Source organism: Pseudophryne corroboree, chromosome 6, assembly GCF_028390025.1.
Source record: "Pseudophryne corroboree isolate aPseCor3 chromosome 6, aPseCor3.hap2, whole genome shotgun sequence".
NCBI classification, from domain to species: Eukaryota; Metazoa; Chordata; class Amphibia; order Anura; family Myobatrachidae; genus Pseudophryne; species Pseudophryne corroboree.
This window is the reverse complement of record NC_086449.1, coordinates 360,540,266-360,561,738: the sequence shown is the minus strand read 5'-3', so window position 1 is coordinate 360,561,738 and position 21,473 is coordinate 360,540,266. Positions and strand designations below refer to the sequence as shown.

At 46.2% G+C, this 21,473-nt stretch overlaps 1 protein-coding gene across 1 annotated transcript in view; it reads left to right on the top strand.

The window, feature by feature from the left end:
* LOC134935282 (protein tyrosine phosphatase domain-containing protein 1-like) overlaps nt 1–12,975 on the top strand; it is a 64,165-nt gene extending 51,190 nt beyond the window's left edge. The window contains exons 10-11 of the mRNA XM_063930442.1: nt 3,557–3,667; nt 12,288–12,975. Coding sequence (XP_063786512.1) covers nt 3,557–3,667; nt 12,288–12,431 — 255 coding nt within the window. The 3' untranslated portion in view covers nt 12,432–12,975. The remainder of the gene's footprint in view (nt 1–3,556; nt 3,668–12,287) is intronic.
* The last annotated feature ends 8,498 nt before the right edge of the window (nt 12,976–21,473 follow it).

Genomic DNA, 21,473 nt, shown 5'->3' with positions numbered 1-21,473 from the left:
CGGGGCCGCGCATCGTTCATCGCTGGAGCCTCCACACTGAAAGATATGAACGTTATCTCGTTCATTAATGAACAAGATCGTTCATAGCTTTGACTTTTATTGCCCAGTGTGTGGGGCCTATTAGTATCCCCTCTAGTCACACAATGCAAGCAGATTGTTATTAAGCCTCCACAAGTCTGTGGGAAAGAATGTCACGCAGCTGAGTCCTGTTAGCACTGCTAAGCACAGTGGGCGATATTCAATTGATTATCGTGCCTGATCTCCCATCTAAAGTGACAGGAGATGGGAAATATTCAATTGATTTTTTTATTGCCCTGATCACGCCCATAGAGGTCGGGTTTAGCCACATAAAGCAGCTACACCCGACCAAAGTGCTGGGTGCTAATGCGAAAAGTCACTTTTCGTGCATTTCAGCTCGTCACCCCTGGGGGTGTGAGCTAAAATGGAGACGCCAGCACTCATCATGCCTGAACGGAGCTACAATTGAATGGCTCCATTTTGGCGCCAGCTACTTCCTGCCAGCGGAAAAACATTTGAATTCCGCCCGGTATGTCAATAATAAAAGATATGCACAGTCTCATTAGGCAGACCGTTTAGGCAATTCAATTAAAGTACACACTGAATGCATTATACAGTCTATATTGTAATGTTGCTCCAGACTGCACCCCTGAGCTGGGAGCTACAGCCGTATGTTTGTGCAGACTGTCAGCGTGTGAGGATCATGGACGTTTTCCCTGGCACACTGAAGCAGCGCTAGAGCCATGGCTTTTACCTCATATCACTAGCCAGCTAGGAGTTCCAGGAGTCCCTGCAGCATAAAGGAGGAAGCAGCCAGCGTCCACTCTCCTCTGCCTTCTCACTGCCATGCCAGATTTCATCCTAGGACACAGAGGCACAGTGTGAGTATGGACACTGACAGCGTGCACCAACATATGGCTGTAACTCCGTGCTCCATAAAGGAAGGAGCAGCCAGCGTCCACTCTCCCCTGCCTTCTCACTGCCATGCCAGATTTCATCCTAGGACACAGAGGCACAGTGTGAGTATGGACGCTGACAGCGTGCGCCAACATATGGCTGTAACTCTGTGCTCCATAAAGGAAGGAGCAGCCAGCGTCCACTCTCCCCTGCCTTCTCACTGCCATGCCAGATTTCATCCTAGGACACAGAGGCACAGTGTGAGTATGGACGCTGACAGCGTGCGCCAACATATGGCTGTAACTCTGTGCTCAGGGGTGCAGTTTGGTGCATCATTACTGGCTGAAGGACAGTGCAGTGTGTGCATGCGCAGAAGCCGCACTGCGAGTGCGCACACAGTGAGATGAGACGGCATCTTGTGCCATCGCCTCTGCCTGATTGACAGGTAGAGGAGGTAAGGGGCGTGTCGGCGGCGTTGGCACAGCGTTGCAGCAGCACGGTTCAGACAATGGAAGCGCGTCCGGACCGTTGCTAGGGCGCTTCACGGCAGCTGCGTGACGTCACACGCAGCCACTGCGACCAAAACATCCAGGCAGCCAGGCTGCGTAGGCGGAGACCTGCTCGGCAGGTGCAAAAGCATTGATGCCGTGCAATGCTTTTGCATATCTGTGGGGGTGGGGGAGGGGCTGGATCCGGCATGCGGGGCGGACTTGCCCTGTGCTGGGCGTCCCCCCACATGTCAGAGATTTTTTTCGCACATCTATGAACAGGTCTGAATTACGCCCATAGGCTGTATGTATTCTGTAGGAAGTTGAATTGAACTGCCTTGGTTTTCAGCTAATGAGAGACTGTTCATGCGCTGCAGTGAGAGAACCGTGTTTGTCTCATTATATGGGCTGCCTAAATGGGAGTGTGCATATCTCTTATTGACATACTGTGCTTTGCAGTGCTAACAGGACTCAGCTGCATGACTTTCTTTCTCTCAGATTTGTGGAGGCTTAATAATACCCCTTTTAGACTGAAATGACGGGTCACACCCAAGATTTTGTACACGGCTCCAACCTGGGTGCGACCCAGCTGAGGCCCTTATCAGAGTGGCCTCTAGACTCGGCTTATTGCCTGGTCAGTGACGTCACCTCACACGTTACCAGTGCCAGCGCTTGGAGATGAGCTTATCTTCTTGTGCCTGCTCTCCCTATGCTGTAAACGGGTGGTCTTCTGTTTGCCGGCGGTCGGGCTCCCGGCGCTCAGTATACCGGCGCCGGGAGCCCGACAGCCGGAATACCGACAATTATTTTCCCTCGTGGGGGTCCACGACCCCCATAGAGGGAGAATAAAATAGTGTGGCGCGCGTAGCGCGCCACCGTGCCCGTAGCGTGGCGAGCGCAGCGAGCCCGCAAGGGGCTCATTTGCGCTCGCCAAGCTGTCGGTAAGCCGGCGGTCGGGCTCCCGGCGCCGGGATGCTGGTCGCCGGGAGCCCGACCGCCGGCCAGCCGTAGTGAACCCCTGTAAACGGGTGCCGGATCACATCAACATTGCCTTATTAATGACAGATATTTCCTATTAACATTATTGGCTATTCTGGACAGCCTCTAACACAATATTTCATTCTAGCATATGAACTAGACTCGAATGAGGATTCAATTGGATTTAATAGTGATGTTGGCTATTACCGTTATTTATTGAGGAACTATTATTCTCTTGTGTTTTTATTGTATGTGCATTATAGATTAAAATTGATTTATTATCAATATTGGTGTGTACCATATGATAGCGCTCCACTATTTTGAATATTGTCTATTTTTGAGGGCTAGCTCTCTTTTTGTGGTAGTGAAAATCACGGTCACTGTACCAATATACCAACTGATTCAAACGTACGTGGTGTCTCTTAGCGCCTTTTAGGTAATAATTATTTAGTTATAAGTTATATAGCATATACAGGGCCATATTAAGGTATGGGCATACTGGGCAGCTGCCCAGGGCCCCGCAATTCTGGGGGCCTTTGAGCATGGGTGGGCTGGGCCAGGGGCAACTGCCAGACATTGAATGGCTGTCAGCATGCTGAATGGTGGATGGCTGGAGCTATCCACCAATCAGAGTGCAACATTCCCTACATGCCTCCCAGCCTGCAGCCAGACAATGAATGGCTGTCAACACTCTGCTTGATGGACGGCTGGAGCTATCCACCAGTCAGAGTGCTGCCAGCCATTCATTGTATAGAACGGAAGCATGTGTAGAGATGGCTTTGCCCAGTGCCTACAATGCTGTTAAGATGGCCGTGTGTGTGTGTGTGTGTGTGTGTGTGTGTGTGTGTGTGTGTGTGTGTGTGTGTATGTATGTATGTATATATATATATATATATATATATATATATGTCAATAAAACTAATATTTGTCAATTTATCATATGAAAGTCTGTACTATTGTATGCAGTGATCCTTTATGAAGGTGAGATGTGATTATTGCTAGTATTAGGCAGTAAAGGCTCCTAATACTCCTGGTGACCAGAGTTTGAGAACATCTTTCTTAGGGAAATTGTCACTGAGCAAATATGAACACGTTGTCCCTACACTTTGTCCTACTAGCTACAGAAGTATACCAACTGAAATGACCATTCATGTTTCATTGTCTGTGTTTTTCAGAGTCAGGGGGAAACTCTGTGCTGTCTCCTGCAGTGTGTTAGTAAACTTCCTTCCCTGCCACCTGCATTGGAAGAACTGGTTCTAATAAGACTTTTCAGAGCACTGACGAAGGTAGGTTAGGAAACGTGAGTATTAAAGCTGAAGGGGGCTCGTGTGCAGCAGGCACCCTGCTCCGAGCAGCGGGCCCTCACCAGCCTGCATCTTACTTTGTTCCTGAAAGATGGTGCATGCGCACAAGAGCGCACAGGCTCTGGCACAGTGCCATATCTTTGCTTTCACTGTGTAGCGCCATCCTCCCGATGATGTAATTGAGAGATGGTACCATGAAGGAGGGACCTAATTCTGACGCAAGGTAAGTATACTCTGGGTGCATGATATGCAGTGCAGGCCCCCCCACCCCGGTGCACCATATACACTACCCATTATAAATATACCTATATTAATAAAGATGGTGAAGAACCTCCCTGTGTGCATCAGGTAAGCATGAGGATTATATGGCTGATTCTGAGTTGAGCAAAACAAAAGAAATGTGAGAGGGGTGTGTCCAAACTCAGATCTACATTGCTTTAGGAAGTTAGGGACTGCTCTGAAGCAGGTGGCAACCACTGTAACTTTTTCAGACGTACTGCCAGTACACAGAGGGAAAGACAGAACTCATTGCATCAGAAACTTCAATGTTTGGCTAAGGACATGGGCAATGAGGAGAGATTTGGATTTCTAGGCCATAGTCACACCATCTAGCAAAATAGGAGCTTATACAAAAGTGACAGCCTGCACCCATCTTAATTAGAATACTAACGCAATAGTTACAAGCTTCATCAAGAACTATTTAAACTAACAGAGGGGGTCAGTGAACCAAATAGGAATAAAGCAATCTACTCCCCCAACACAGAGGTATTGTTTCTGCAGGCAAAGGAAATAGGAAGCATATCCACAGCAACAGAAGATAATTCAGATCAAAACCAAATAAACATAGGCAGAAGAAGAACATAGCTAGGAACAGAAAAAGCACAAATAAAACTCTAAAAGCTATGTGTGCAAATGCTAGGAGTTTAGGAAATAAAATCCCAGAACTAACTGCAATAATGACAAGGGATGATCTAGATATTGTTGCAATTACAGAGTCATGGTGCAATGAAAATCATGACTGGGACATAGCTATACCGGAATATACTTTATTTAGGAAGGACAGAATGGGAAAAATCGGAGGAGGGGTAGCAATGTACGTAAAAAAAAAAGCATAAATACTACCTTATTACAAAGTATTGAAGAAAAGACTGAAGTCCTTTAGGTGACCATAGAAACGGGAGAAGTCGACTATTCGTACAGGAAGAAGAACTGGTCAAGACCCTATTGCAGGACATAACTAAAATAGCATTAAAAGGAGAGGTAATAATCATGGGAGACTTTAATCTCCTGATGTAAACTGGGAGGTGTCTGTTGCTAGTACCACTAGAAGTAGGGACATTTTAAATTCCCTTCAGAGAGCCTCCCTCCACCAATTGGTGAGGGAGTCCACTCAGAAAGATGCAATATTAGACTTAATACTTACAAATGGAGACAGAATATCAGACATAAAAGTGGGTGAAAGCCTGGGATCCAGTGATCATCAAGCAGTATTGTTCAGCATAAAGACAGAGACTGACTCATCTCATTCAAAAACAAAGGTATTGGATTTTAGGAAGGCTGATTTTGAGGGATGGGAAAATGTGTAAGCGATTCTTTGACAGAGTGGAAGAACTTGGAAGCAGTGCAGGAGAGGTGGGAAACATTAAAAAGTGCAATATTAAAGGCAACAGACATTTGTGTCAAAAGTGTTAGGAAAAAACACAAGGAAAAGGAAGCCAGTGTAGTTTGCGAAAGAAGTAACAAATATTGTGAAAGAAAAAAAGATGGCTTTTAGGGTGTGTACACATGGGCCCTCATTCCGAGTTGTTCGCTCGCAAGCGGATTTTAGCAGATTTGCTCATGCTAAGCCGCCGCCTACTGGGAGTGAATCTTAGCATCTTAAAATTGCGAACGATGTATTCGCAATATTGCGATTACACACCTCGTAGCAGTTTCTGAGTAGCTCCAGACTTACTCGGCATATGCGATCAGTTCAGCGCTTGTCGTTCCTGGTTTGACGTCACAAACACACCCAGCGTTCGCCCAGACACTCCTCCGTTTCTCCGGCCACTCCTGCGTTTTTTCCGGAAACGGTAGCGTTTTTTCCCACACGCCCATAAAACGGCCTGTTTCCGCCCAGTAACACCCATTTCCTGTCAATCACATTACGATCGCCAGAACGATGAAAAAGCCGTGAGTAAAATTCCTAACTACATAGCAAATTTACTTGGCGCAGTCGCAGTGCGGACATTGCGCATGCGCATTAAGCGGAAAATCGCTGCGATGCGAAGATTTTTACCGAGCGAACAACTCGGAATGAGGGCCATGGTGAGATCCTTGCTATGCCCGATTTTCACTTGCAATTTCCCTTGAACTCCCCGGAGCCCAGCAACACTGATTTTGACTAACTTTTCTTGAGATATGGACTATGTGTGCTTACGATTTTGGCTTATCTGAGATTTTGGCTTATGTGAGCTGTCATTGACATGTGAGATGAACTAGATAGTACACCGATCTAGCAAGGATTTACTTGCCTGCACAGTCTATCTTTTCTTGTGATGCCGACCTGGATGGAAACCACGCATCGGGATCGAATGGGGATCGCAAGGTGACTTTTACCTTGCGATCTGCACTAACTTTTCTTGCGATTTTGACTATATAGAAAGAAAATATCTCACCGTGTGTACACACCCTTAGGATATATAAGCAGACACAAAATAATGAAGACAGAGATATATTTTGTTAGACAGAAGGAGACTCGGGTATATTCAATAAGAGTCGGGTCCATTCCGACATGCAGTTGTCGGAATGGACCCGACAACCCCTATTCAAAGAGCGTCCAAATCCGACTGTCGGGTTTGGCCGTTCCCTGTGTCCTGTCCTGCCGCTGCTGTCAGTGGCTGCCGGGTGCGGTGACAGCAGCGGCAGGGGGAGCATTGTGAGGCGACCCGCGGGGGGAGCAGTGTGTGGCGGCGGGCGGGGGAGCAGTGTGCGGTGGCCGGCGGGGGAGCAGCATGAGGAGGCCGGCGGGGGAGCAGTGTGCGGCGGCCGGCGGGGGGAGCAGCGTGAGGTGGCCGGCGGGGGAAGCTTCCAGCGGCGACTGGAGCTGGCAGCGGGAGTGATGTCTGCGGCGGCAGGGGAGGCACTACAGGTACTACTCTCATCCCTGTAGCCCGCCACATCGCTCCCCGTCTCCTCACCTCAATCCGACTTGTTTTCAAGTCGGATTGAGTTTGTCGGAAAGGGGGCCAAAACCTGTCGAATTTGGCCCCGTTTCCGACAGCAGCAGGTGGATCGGCGGGTATTCCGCCGATCCACCTGCTTTCCGACAGCATTCCGACAAGTCGCGTTTCCCGACATGTCAGAAAAAATGTGCCTCTGTTGAATAGGTCGGAACCCCTTCCGACCTATTCCAGTCGGAAACTGCCGTCTTTCCGACAAGATGGCAGTTTCCGACTCTTATTGAATACAGCCCTACAATGGTAATCAGATGTGCAAATGCACAAGGTGAGGAGAAAATGGCCCAGTCAGTGGGTAAAGGAGGCAAAACTTTTTTAAGGTATATAAGCGAAAAGAGAAAAACAAAAGGCAGAATAATAAAACTAAAGACAGAGACTAGGGGGGATATTCAATTATCCGCAAATTCGCGGCAATTTTGCGCCCGAATTTTTCGCGTCAATCGGCCGAAAATTGCCGCGAAAACGCTCCGTTTTTCGACCTATTCAATTCCGACCGGGTTTCACGTGAAAATTCTTGCAGTGAAAAGTGCAGGTGAAAATGGGGAAATCAGCCTGTACCCCAAAAAATGCTAAACTAACATAGGAAAACAGAAGAGAAGTGTGTTAGAGATCACATTAGAGCGTTTTTGGGGACTTAAATTGTGTGAAATGGCTGTTATATGCATTTTTTTTAAAATGCAAAAAAATTATAGAAAGCAATTTTTTTTGAGCAAAATAAATGCTCTCATTAAATTTTGGGTACATGAAAATGGGTATAAGTATATATTTGGGTCATTTTAGGGTACTTTAAAAAAAAGTGGAAACAGACCGATTACTCCCATCTGCAAGCCTAAAAAACACCTGTCCCACTCATAAAGCACCCCAATATACCTGTCCCATACCTTGAACCCCAATTTCCATGACTTTTTACTTTTTCACCCCAAAAATGACATGTCATTATTGGCCAATTAAAAAATATTAAAAACTTCAACGTGCCTAATTAGTCATTAAGGGGGGTGTCCCAGGAGTTCTGTACCATATCCAAAGATTTTTACCTTAAAATAGTGACTTTTCCCAACTTTTCATCTGCTTCAGAGAAGGTGAAGTGAAATTAGTGAAAAAATGATCACCGATAAATTTTCCAGGATAATTGAATAGCATGTAATTGCGTTTCACGTGAAAAGTCCGTTATCACTGCTAATTGAATATACCCCTAGGAGTCTTGTTGAGGGAGACAATGTAATAGCAGATCACTGCTATTCACTACTGAAAGAGAGGGGAAGGGGCCACAGTTAAGTTGCAGAGATATTCAGGAAAATGAAACAAGTACATTTACAGAGGAGAAGGTCCTAACAGAACTCTCAAAGCTGAAAGTGGATAAATCAATGGGGCCAGATGGGATACATCCAATGATACTAAAAGAACTTAAAGAGGTGCTGGTAGCACCATTGACAGAATTATTCAACCAGTCATTAGCTACAGGAGTAATTCCAGAGGACTGGAAAAGAGCGAATGTAGTCCCACTGCACAAAAATGGTAGTAAGGAAGAGGCAAACAACTACAGACCAGTGAGTCTTACATCAGTAGTAGGGAAATTGATGGAAACACTCTTAAAATAAAGAGTTGTAGATTATCTCAAATCCAGCAATTTACAGGATCCCAAACAGCATGGATTCACTGGGGGGTGAAAACCTGGGATCCAGTGATCATCCAGCAGTATGGTTCAGCATAAAGACAGAGACTGACTCATCTCATACAAAAACAAAGGTGTTGGATTTTAGGAAGGCTGATTTTGTAGGGATGGGAAAATGTGTAAGCGATTCTTTGGCAGAGGGGAAGAACTTGGAAGCAGTGCAGGAGAAGTGGGAAACATTAAAAAGTGCAATATTAAAGGCAACAGACATTTGTATCAAAAGTGTTAGGAAAAACAAAAGGAAAAGGAAGCCAGTGTGGTTTGCGAAAGAAGTAGCAAATATTGTGAAAGAAAAAAAGATGGCTTTTAGGAAATACAGTATAAGCAGACACAAAATAATGAAGACAGAGAGATATATCTTGTTAGATAGAAGGAGACTCAGGGGTATATTCAAAAAGAGTCGGGTCCATTCCGACATGCAGTTGTCGGAATGGACTCAACAACCCCTATTCAAAGAGTGCCCAAATCCGACTGTCGGATTTGGCCGTTCCCTGTGTCCTGTCCTGCCGCTGCTGTCAGTGGCTGCCGGGTGTGCTGACAGCAGCAGCGGGGGGAGCATTGTGAGGCGGCCGGCAGGGGGAGCAGCGTGCGGTGGCCGGCGGGGGAGAAGCACGAGGCGGCCGGCGGGGGAGCAGTGTGTGGTGGCCGGCGGGGGAGCAGCGTGAGGCGGTCGGCAGGGGAGCAGTGTGCGGCGGCCAGCGGGGGGAGCAGTGTGAGGCGGCCGACGGGGAAGCTTCCAGTGGCGACCGGAGCTCGCAGCGGGAGTGATGTCTGCGGCGGCGGGGGAGGCACTACAGGTACTACTCTAATCCCCGTAGCCCGCCACACCGCTCCCCGTCTCCTCACTTCAATCCAACTTGTTTTCAAGTCGGATTGAGTTTGTTGGAAAGGGAGTCAAAACCTGTCGAATTTGGCCCCGTTTCCGACAGCAGCAAGTGGATCGGCGGATATTCCGCCGATCCACCTGCTTTCCGACAGCATTCCGACAAGTCGGGTTTCCCGACTTGTCAGAAAAAATGCGCCCCTATTGAATAGGTCGGAACCCCTTCCGACCTATTCCAGTCGGAAACTGCCGTCTTTCCGACAAGACGGCAGTTTCCAACTCTTATTGAATACAGCCCTACGACGGTAATCAGATGTGCAAAGGCACAAGGTGAGAAGAAAATGGCCCAGTCAGTGGGTAAACTTTTTTAAGGTATATAAGCAAAAGGAGAAAAACAAAAGGCAGAATAATAAAACTAAAGACAAAGACTAGGAGTCTTGTTGAGGGAGACAATGTAATAGCAGATCATCTTCATAATTATTTTTGCTCAGTATTCACTACTGAAAGAGAGGGGAAGGGGCCACAGTTAAGTTGCAGGGATATTCAGGAAAATGAAACAAGTACATTTACAGAGAAGGTCCTAACAAAACTCTCAAAGATGAAAGTGGATAAGTCAATGGGGCCAGATGGGATACAGCCATGGATACTAAAAGAACTTAAAGAGGTGCTGGTAGCACCATTGACAGAATTATTCAACCAGTCATTAGCTACAGGAGTAATTCCAGAGGACTGGAAAAGAGCAAACGTAGTCCCACCGCACAAAAGTGGTAGTACGGAAGAAGCAAACAACTACAGACCAGTAAGTCTTACATCAGTAGTAGGGAAATTGATGGAAACACTCTTAAAATAAAGAGTTGTAGATTATCTCAAATCCAGCAATTTACAGGATCCCAAACAGCATGGATTCACTGGGGGGAGATCATGTCAAACAAATCTTATTGACTTTTTTGACTGTGTGACTAAAGTGATGGATAAAGGTGGAGCCGTGGATATAGCTTATCTAGACTTTAGTAAGCCTTTTTGACACTTTTCCACATCCCAGACTGCTAAATAAACTTGGAAGCTTGGGATTGGATACTAGGATTATTGAATGGATAAGAGCTTGGTTGCAGGATAGAAAACAGAGAGATGTGGTAAATGGAGTGCATTTGCAGGAGGAAAATGTTACTAGTGGAGTACCCCAGGGATCTGTGCTTGGACCAGTGCTTTTTAATATCTTTATTGGTGACATTGCAAATGTCATTAAAGGGAAAGTATGCCTTTTTGCAGATGACACAAAGGTATGCAACAGGGTAGACACACCAGGTGGGGTAAAACAAATGATTGAGGATCTAGGTAGACTAGAGGAATCGTCAAAAGTGTGGCAATTACAGTTAATGCCAGAAAATGCTAAATCATGCACTTGGGTCTCAAAAATCCAAAGGCTAAATATAGTATTAATGGCACTATAATGGAAACTACTGAGGAGGAAAGGTCACTAGGAGTCACTATTTCAGGTGACTTAAAGGCACGTAAGCAATATAACAAAGCAATGAGGAAGGCTAGTCAGATGCTTGGCTGCATTGGGAGAGGAATCAACAGCAGAAAGAAAGAAGTAATAATGCGCCACTGTATAGGTCATTGGTACGGCCTCATCTAAATGACTGTGTTCAATTCTGCAGGCCAGATCTTCAAAAGGATATTAATACATTAAAGACTGTACAAAGAAGGGTAACTAAAATGGTGCATGGCCTACATCACAAAACATACACAGAAAGGCTAAGAAATCTCAGTATGTATAGTTTGGAGCAGAGAAAGGAAAAGGGGGACATGATAGAAACTTTCAAATATATCAAGGGTTTTAACAAAGTCCAGGAGGGAAACATTCTCCAAATGGAGAAAAGCAATAGGACAAGAGGACATGCACTGAGACTGGGGGGAGGGGGGAGTTTCAGGGAAAATTTGAGGAAAAATTACTTCACAGAAAGGGTAGTGGACAAGTGGAATAGCCTCCCATCAGAGGTGGTAGAGGCTAAGACAGTAGAGCAATTTAAACATGCATGGGATAGACATAAGGATATCCTTACAAAGAAATAAGGATCAAATAAGGTTTGAGATAAAAATATGGGGGAGGAGTGTTCCTCTCCTACAGTGGGCAGTTACCCCAGAGTCAGAAGTTTTGGCTCCAGCACTTCCATGGGGGCAGATACTTCAGTGTGGGAAGTCGAGGCTGCAGAACTTCTAGGGGAGCAGCTAGCCCAATGAAGGGAGCAAGGGAGGTTAGGACCTGTCTAGGGCATACTACTGTTGCAAAATGTTTATATGGGGCTCGGCTGCCTGGCATAATGCGTATAAGGGTACTACTGTGTGGTGTAATGTGAATAACGGACACTACTGTGTGGTGTAATCTGAATAACGGACACTACTGTGTGGTGTAATGTGAATAAAGGACACTACTGTGCAATGTAATGTGAATAAGGGACACTTCTGTGCGGTGTAATCTGAATAAGGCACACTACTGTGCGGTGTAATGTGAATAAAGGGCACTACTGTGCGGTGTAATGTGAATAACGTACACTTCTGTGCGGTGTAATGTGAATAAGGGACACTACTCTACGGTGTAATGTGAATAACGGGCACTACTGTGCGGTGTAATGGGAATAACGGGCACTACTGTGCAGTGTAATGTGAATAATGGGCACTACTGTGCGGCTGACAGGGGGCAGCGAGCGACATCTCAAGACCTGTTCTGCACATGCGCAGAATGGGTCTTGCGCCTGTGCAGACCCCAAACATCGTATTTGTACTCAAACCATCAGCTCTACGTATAAATATGAATCAGGCCCCATATGCGCACACCTTTTGTACTGTTTTTGTTTATGCTACATTATATTTGTCTTCCTATTACAGCAGCCACACGATGTGCCCCAGTTGTCCTCTACAATGCTGTTCCAGTTACGTTCCATCATACACGAGATAAGAGCTCATGGTATCACCTTCCGGGTACAACGCAAAGCCACAAATTCAGCACAGCATAAACATCTAAGTACATAGTGACCTGAGGGAGAGAGCAGTTCACAGATGCTCAGAAGATGAGTTGTCCACAGAAGACCATTGCAAAAATTAACATTATATAAAGTGGAGAAGACTGATGCTGGGAAGCCTCTGTACAACAAATATGTGATATACTTACCAACATGCACAGTTTCCGGGAAACTTTCCTTATCTGTCACTGTGTATGTAAGAACATTGTCTAGGTGGTCAAGTTAATGCTATAGCTTTTAACATGGCATGATAACTGTAATGTAATTATGTTATTTTAAATACTAACCTAGTACAAATGTAGCATGTACAGTCTTGTACCTTGTCCCTTGTTTTGTTTTTTTGTTTTGTTTGTTTTTTGGGACTGTCCTGCTGTCCTACTCGCAGACCGTAGTGTCACTCTCTTCCTTAGGTAGGGAAGACTGACCTTTTGTGTGCTGGACTGATTGAGGAGTCCTGTAAGCGCTGATGATCCCAGCCACTTATTGCCTCTATGTAACACACAGCTGTATATTATGTCTGATTTAATGCTGTCTGTATTAAAGGCAGCGCACATCCGATGTAACTGGTACTGTCATAGTCTGCCTGACTGAGTGACGAGAGCACAAGGGGCCAGTGTCACAGACAGAGCAGAGGACGCTGTGTCCCTGCCCCCACCAAGGTACATGCCTTCTGTTCTCCACACCACACAGGACATTTTGCTTGTACCCCTGTCACCCACTGTCTCTCCCTGACAACCTCTCCATCACCCACTGTCTCTCACTGTGACCCTCTGCTTTCCCCTGTCACACACTGCCTTCCCCTGTCAACCACCATCTCTCCTTGTCACACTCTGTCTCCCCCTGCCTTACGTTGTCACCCACTGTTTCTCACTTTCACCCTCTGCCTTCCCCTGTCACACACTGCCTTCCCCTGTCAACCACCATCTCTCCCTGTCATCCTCTCCCTGTCACTCTCTGCCTCCCCCTGCCTTACGTTGTCACCCACTGTTTCTCACTGTCACCCTCTGCCTTCCCCTGTCACCCACTGCCTCCGTGTCAACCACCACCTCTCCCTGTCATCCTCTCCCTGTCACTCTCTGCCTCCCCCTGCCTTACGTTGTCACCCACTGTTTCTCACTGTCACCCTCTGCCTTCCCCTGTCACCCACTGCCTCCGTGTCAACCACCATCTCTCCCTGTCATCCTCTCCCTGTCACCCTCTGCCTCCCCCTGCCTTACACTGTCACCCACTACCTCTCCCTGTCACCCATTGGCATATTGTGAACTTGGGTTAAGGTGGAGAAGGGGTCCCAAATAATACTTTTGCACCTGGGCCCACCACTCACAAGTTCTGCCACTAGGCAGTGTCACACTCAATCAGGGAAAAGGTGGGCTAAGTCCTGGAGAAGAATAGGTTTAGATCTCAAATAATCAGCAACTGTAGATGCAAACAACTGGCACAATATGAAACATACAGTATTTATGTAGACCATGTAAATGGGTAAAGTTCGATGAGGCAGTCTTGCTGCAGGTAGCTATACTCAGAAACATACAGCATGGACACAGTAAAAACTAATGCTGGTCAGAGATATCAGTGCCGCTGGCTTGAGATTCCACCTGAGGGAATGCTGCTGCATCTGCCATATTAGTGAAATCCTTATGAGTATTTCCATCAAAGATACGAAGGCTGGAAGGGTAAATCATAACAAATGTATGCTTTTTCTGAAGTAACTGGGTGCATCGTCATACCAGAGAGATAGCCTTTCTCACCTTGGAGACTTCTACGGAGTAGTGTAGGAACACAAATAACTTTTCCCTCCTATGTCAGTGGGGGGTGTGGATCATTAGATTGACAGTGTCTAGGTCGACAATGTTTAGGTCGACCACTATAGGTCGACAGTCACTAGGTCGACAGGGTTGGAAGGTCGACAGGGTTTCTAGGTCGACATGTGCTAGGTTGACAGGTCAAAAGGTCGACATGAGGTTTTTGTGTTGTTTTCTTCGTAGAGTGACCGGGAAGCCCAATTAGTGCACCGTGTCCCCTCGCATGGCTTGCTCCGCTACCGCTTCGCTCGGCACAGATTACCGTTCCAGTCGTAGTCCACGTGGATCATTAAGTATGAAAAAGTAAAAAAAAAGGTTTCTTTTGTGAAAAACTCATGTCGACCTTTTGACTTGTCGACCTAGCACATGTCGACATAGAAACCCTGTCGACCTTCCAACCCTGTCGACCTAGTGACTGTCGACCTATAGTGGTCAACCTAAACATTGTCGACCTAGACAGTGTCGCTCTTCAGACCGGATCCCGTCACTGGGGAGTGACGTATAGATGCTGACCAGATTGTGGACTTGTGCTGGGGAGAAGAGTGACACCCCACCCTATGTACACTCTTAATGGCTAAGTCACTGCATTTGGTTTGCAATACTAGGAACATTGGTGGTCATTCCGAGTTGATCGCTCGCTAGCAGTTTTTAGCTGCCAAGCAAACGCATAGTCGCCGCCCACCGGGGAGTGTATTTTCGCTTTGCAGAAGTGTGAACGCCTGTGCAGCAGAGTGCCTGCAAAAACATTTTGTGCAGAACAAGACCAGCCCTGTACTTATTCTTCGTGTGCGTTGATTCTAACGTTGGTGGGTTGGCTTTTGACGTCACACACATGCCCAGCGTTCGGCCAGCCACGCCTGCGTTTCCCTGGCATGCCTGCATTTTTCTAAGCACTCCCTGAAAACGGTCAGTTGACACCCAGAAATGCCCCTTTCCTGTCAATCTTCTTGCGGCCGACAAGTGCGAATGAAAACGTCGCTAGAACCTGTGCAAAACCACAAAGGCCTTTGTACCCGTACGTCGCGGATGTGCATTGCGGTGCATACGCATGCGCAGAAATGCAGATTTTTAGCCTGATTGCTGCACTGTGAACAACGGCAGCTAGCGATCAACTCGGAATGACCCCCATATTTCTATCAAAATGTGCAAAAGCTAATCCCTTCATGCTTTCTGGGAGGCAAACCAATCTGACCTTATTTCTTCTAGGAACAATTTTCTAAATCATCTACCTTGTTCAGTAAGTACTAATTATCTCTTTCCAGGTGGCGTATTATGATTTTAAATTGTGAAGTGTCCTAAAAAGCCTTCCCTAGCTTGTGCGCCACCTGTGTTTCTCTGTGTATGATTTGCTGCAACTGAGAGGATATGTCAGCTACAACCTGTGATAAAAGTGGACCCATTGTGCTTTGTACTGCCTCCACAACAATGGCCCTCATCATAGGCGTGCGCAGGACATTCTATTAGGGGGTGCTCGATTAAAAGGGCGTGTTTTGCACCGCCTATTGGGCATGTCTAACACCACCTAATGGGCGTGTCTAGCATCACCTATCAGGCGTGTTTACCACCACATATTGGCACTCAATGCAAACTAAATAATATAGAGAATTGATGCACAGATATATATATATATATATATATATATATATATAGAGAGAGAGAGAGATCTATAGATATATAATATCTGTTTACTATATGTTCAATTTGTATATTATTACCATAGATTATATCCTAATCTCTCGAAATATATATTGATATTGAATTTGAAATTGTCCTCCTCCAAGAGGAACGCTGTATTCTGTGGCGTTGGCACATGATGAGTAGAGAGAGAGAGAGAGAGTGTGGGTGGGAGCATGAGTGGGCATGCACGCAGCATGACACATCCCACAGGAAAGAGGAACTGGGAGTAGGATTACGTCAGTGATGCTGCACCATAAAAATGAATGACAGCCAGACTGAGCGGAGGGGGTGGCAGGCGCAATGGGTGGGAGGACAGAAATTAGCACACTCGGCGATCGCCAATACTGCAGCAGCAACAGGTGTGTGTGAGGGGGTTACAGACATTAGGGGGTGCCTGTGCGCACTAAGCACCCCCCCCTGCGCACGCCTATGGCCCTCATCCCGAGTTGATCGCTCGCTAGCTGCTTTTAGCAGTAGTGCAAACGTTAAGCCACCGCCCTCTGGGAGTGTATCTTAGCTTAGCAGAAGCGCGACCGAAAGGATCGCAGAACTGCGTAAACATTTTTTCAAGCAGTTTCTGAGTAGCTGCAGACCTACTCCTACCTTGCGATCACTTCAGACTATTTAGTTCCTGTTTTGACGTAACAAACACGCCCTGCGTTCGGCCAGCCACTCCCCATTTCCCCAGGCACGCCTGCGTTTGTAACAGACACGCCTGCGTTTTCAGCACATTCCTGGAAAACGGTCACTTACCTCCCAGAAACGCCCCATTCCTGTCTATCACTCACCGATCAGCAGTGCGACTGAAAAGAGTCGCTCGACCGTGTGTGAAACTGCATCGTATTTTGTGAAAGTACGTAGAGCGTGCGCACTGCGGCCCATGCGCATGCGCAGAAATGCTGAATTTTAGCCTGATCGCTGCGCTGCGAACAACGGCAGCTAGCGATCAACTCGGAATGACCACCATTGTTATAAGTTACAGGGGCCGTCGGTACCTGAATAGAGTGTAGGTCAGCAGGGTCTGCAATAGCTTTCTTAGTGGCAGAGTTATACCCCTTTCACACCGCAGCTTGTACCCGGTAATTTGCAGTTTTCACTGGCTTCCTAAACGGTTCGAGCTGCGATGTGAAAGGGTCACCTTCAATTTACCGTTTACAAAATACCGGTATTTTGAAACGGTAAAAAAGCAGGGTCCTACCCGTTTCAGACCCGTTTAATTGTGCAGTGTGAAAGGGTCTGAAACGGTATTTCCAAGCCCCAGCAGGTCATAGGCTGTCTCCATGTGTGATCTCACCAGGCAGAAGCAGGAAATAAACATTTAAAATGACAACCACTGTTTTGTATGGGTGAAACGGGTTCAGTGTGAAATGTACCAAAACGGTAATGAAATGGTAATATACTGGTTACAACATGCGATGTGAAGAGGGTTTAACTGCTCAGACCCGTTTTAAGAACCGTTTAAAGAACTGTTTCAAAAGCAGGTTTTGCGATGTGAAAGCAGCATTAGTAACATTTTTCTTACTAAAATAATGTGAAAAAGGATATTTTCACACCCATTTCACTTTATTTTAGTTTCACCAGACTATATTAAAAGGCTTTTGGAGCAGTGTTTGTGAAAAACTGCTCCAAACCATTTGTCATTTTTTTTAGTAACCCAGATCGCATTTCCCATACAGTCCTTATAATGACAAAATGTACTAAAAAAAACTCTGACAAAATACCTCAGTAAGCACTGTAATAATTATGCCAGCTTCATCTCAGGACTCACTGCGGATCGTGTACTTCTGCACAGAGAAAGCTGTACAGTGTACAGGGAGCTGGCAGAGTGATCATCTCTGTGTGTCCGATGGATCCCTGTGAAAAAAAAACCCAAAACATACTCACCTACCCAGGGTCCCGTGATCGGGGCTCCGCTGCGGGCTGCCAGTCATCAGGGCTCCCTGCTGCTTCTGTCAACTCACAGCAGCAGGGAACCCCGATGACTGGGTCGCGGCGCGGGGTGGTCATCGTGACGGGGAGGGCAGTGCCGGTAGTGGCGATGTAAGGGCGGAGCATGCGCAGCACATAATCGGGGTATTTTTTTAAGAAAAATACCCTGATAGTGCTGCGTTGTGGCATCACAGGGACAGAACGTTCACGCAAGCTCTGTCCCTGTATGTGAATATTGATACAATCAATAATCGCATTGCGGAATAGGTAATTTTTATCACCACACATGCGCATCCTCTAATGTGGATTGTGATAAATTGGCCCCTTAGGTCTGGGAGCACTGCGCCGTTCTCAGTGTCTAGCGCCATGTTGATTTCTGTTCTCCTTTTCTCCTGACGCTGTGATTTAAGTGGCGAGGGAGAGGACAGAAACTTCTCCATGGCTGCCTGGGGTTGCGGTGAGTAGAGTGGGCCCCTGCTTGATAGGCTAATGCCTAGTCCACTGTGGATGCTGAAGGGGAGAAGCGGAGCTCAGCACCGGAGCGACCAGTGACGTGCGGTGGGGTGAGGCAGAGCCTTTCCTGTCATACTAACGTATAAGCCAGAGTTTTGACTGTATGAAGGATATGAAAAATACAAATAATATATTAGAAATATCTTCTTTGTATTAGTCTATTCATTTTTATAGTCAAAACTCTGAAGTAAAAAGGCTATGGCAGTCCTATATTTTCTGGATATCTCTAATCAAAACTCACCAAATTTCCAGCAGCATATACTGCTGTACCTGTGTATAATGGGGGGTGATTCCGAGTTGTTCGCTCGCTAGCAGATTTTAGCAGCATTGCACATGCTAAGCCGCCGCCCTCTGGGAGTGTATCTTAGCTTAGCAGAATTGCGAATGAAAGATTAGCAGAATTGCGAATAGAAAATTCTTAGCAGTTTCTGAGTAGCTCGAGACTTACTCACAAATAGCGATCAGTTCAGTCAGTTTCGTTCCTGGTTTGACATCACACACACGCCCAGCATTCGGCCAGCCACTCCCCCGTTTCTCCAGACACTCCTGCGTTTTTCTCTGGCACGCCTGCGTTTTTCCGTACACTCCCAGAAAACGCCCAGTTTCCGCCCAGAAACACCCACTTCCTGTCAATCACACTACGATCACTTCAACGATGAAAAATCTTCGTTCGGGCGTGAGTAAATCTGCTAAGTTTTGTGTTAAAATACTAACCGCATGCGCACTGCGAACCATGCGCATGCGCATTTTTGCCTTGATTGCTCCGTTGCGAAAATCGTCAACGGGCGAACAACTCGGAATGACCCCCAATGTCCACATGTATATACTGCTACACCTGTGTATAATTCCTACATGAACCCTTTGGCTCATGAATTGTGTGTAAATTTGGTTCTGGTACTAGCCAGTGTCTCCCGATCCATTTACTTCACCACACGTCCCTGGGAGCGACTTATTCCATGGAAACTAGAACCGGAAGTGTACTACAAAATAAAGAAAAAGGATATTCACCAAGAAGTACAGGTGTGTTCCAATGAGCTATAATTCTCACTCACTAGGCAATAAATCAATCTACAGGTTGGGAAACACAGTTCTGATAAGCTTAAAATCTAGTAATAATAATAGTGTTGCATTTTCAAACTGGTGTCACCATCAGAGAACCAATGGATCCGTCAGTGTCACATGGTCAGAATAATTCAGAGGCTTGGAACGCACACATCTGAATTAAATAAATACTGTATTTTAGACATGCCTCTGTACAAATCACCACAAACTCAATATAATTGCTAACTTTTGAAACAACTTCTAGGAATACTTTCCTTATAGCACATGGCACAAAATATACACTAGTTAGATAAGAATTGATACAGCCTGGGCTGTTTCTAGACAATTTGGCTCCCAGTGCAAGCACTAAAAAAATTATTCTCTCCCCCTATCTCCCCTCCTTCTTGCTAACTCCCTCTTAACTGACCATAAGCGGCAGTTTGGTGTGGCAGTGTGGCTCAAACACAGGGTAAGCTGAATAGATGGCTACTATATATATATGTGCGGCGGGCACTTTTCGTGTTTTGTGTTTTGGTTCTAATTCCACTTTCGTGTTTTGGTTTTGGCTTGGTTTTGCCAAAACCACCCTTTCGTGTTTTGGTTTTGGATCTGGATGATTTTTGAAAAAAACATAAAAACAGCTAAAATCACAGAATTTGGGGGTAATTTTGATCCTACGGTATTATTAACCTCAATAACATTAATTTTCACTCATTTCCAGTCTATTCTGAACAACTCATACCTCACAATATTGGTTTTAGGCCTAAAAGTTGCACCGAGGTGGCTGTATGACTAAGCTAAGCAACACAAGTGTGCGGCACAAACACCTGGCCCATCTAGGAGTGGCACTGCACTGGCAGACAGGATGGTAGATTTAAAAAATAGGCCCCAAACAGCACATGATGCAAAGAAGAAAAAGAGGTGCAATGAGGTAGCTGGATGGCCAAGCTAAGCGACACAAGTGTGCGGTACAAACACCTGGCCCATCTAGGACTGGCACTGCAGTTACAGACTGGATGGCACAAAAAAAAACTAGTCCCCTAACAGCACATGATGCAAAGAAGAAAAAGAGGTGCAATGAGGTAGCTGGATGACTAAGCTAAGCGACACAAGTGTGCGGCACAAACACCTGGCCCATCTAGGAGTGGCACTGCAGTTGCAGACAAGATGGCACTATTCAAAAACTAGTCCCCTAACAGCACATGATGCAAAGAAGAAAAAGAGGTGCAATGAGGTAGCTGGATGACTAAGCTAAGCGACACAAGTGTGCGGCACAAACACCTGGCCCATCTAGGAGTGGCACTGCAGTTGCAGACAAGATGGCACTATTCAAAAACTAGTCCCCAAACAGCACATGATGCAAAGAAGAAAAAGAGGTGCAATTAGGTAGCTGGATGGCCAAGCTAAACGACACAAGTGTGCGGCACAAACACCTGGCCCGTCTAGGGGGTATATTTACTAAGATGCTAGAAGGTGCTAGATAAATGAGAAGTAAAATCTGATTGGTTGCTATGAGCAACACCCCATCTTAAATAGAACTCCCATCTTAGTAAATTTACCCCCAGGATTGGCACTGCAGTTACAGACAGGATGGCACTTAAAAAAAACTAGTCCCCAAACAGCACATGATGCAAAGAAGAAAAAGAGGTGCAAGATGGAATTGTCCTTGGGCCCTCCCACCCACCCTTATGTTGTATAAACAGGACATGCACACTTTAACAACCCAATCATTTCAGTGACAGGGCCTGCCACATGACTGTGGCTGAAATGACTGGTTTGTTTGGGCCCCCACCAAAAAAGAAGCAATCAATCTCTCCTTGCACAAACTGGCTCTACAGAGGCAAGATGTCTGCCTCATCCTCATCCTCCGATTCCTCACCCCTTTCACTGTGTACATCCTCATCACAGAGTATTAATTCATCCCCACTGGAATCCACCATCACAGGTCCCTGTGTACTTTCTGGAGGCAATTGCTGGTAAAGGTCTTCCCAGAGGAATTTATAATTCATTTTGGTGAACATCATCTTCTCCACATTTAGTGGAAGTAACCTCCTACGCCGATTGCTCACCAGGTTACCGGCTGCACTAAA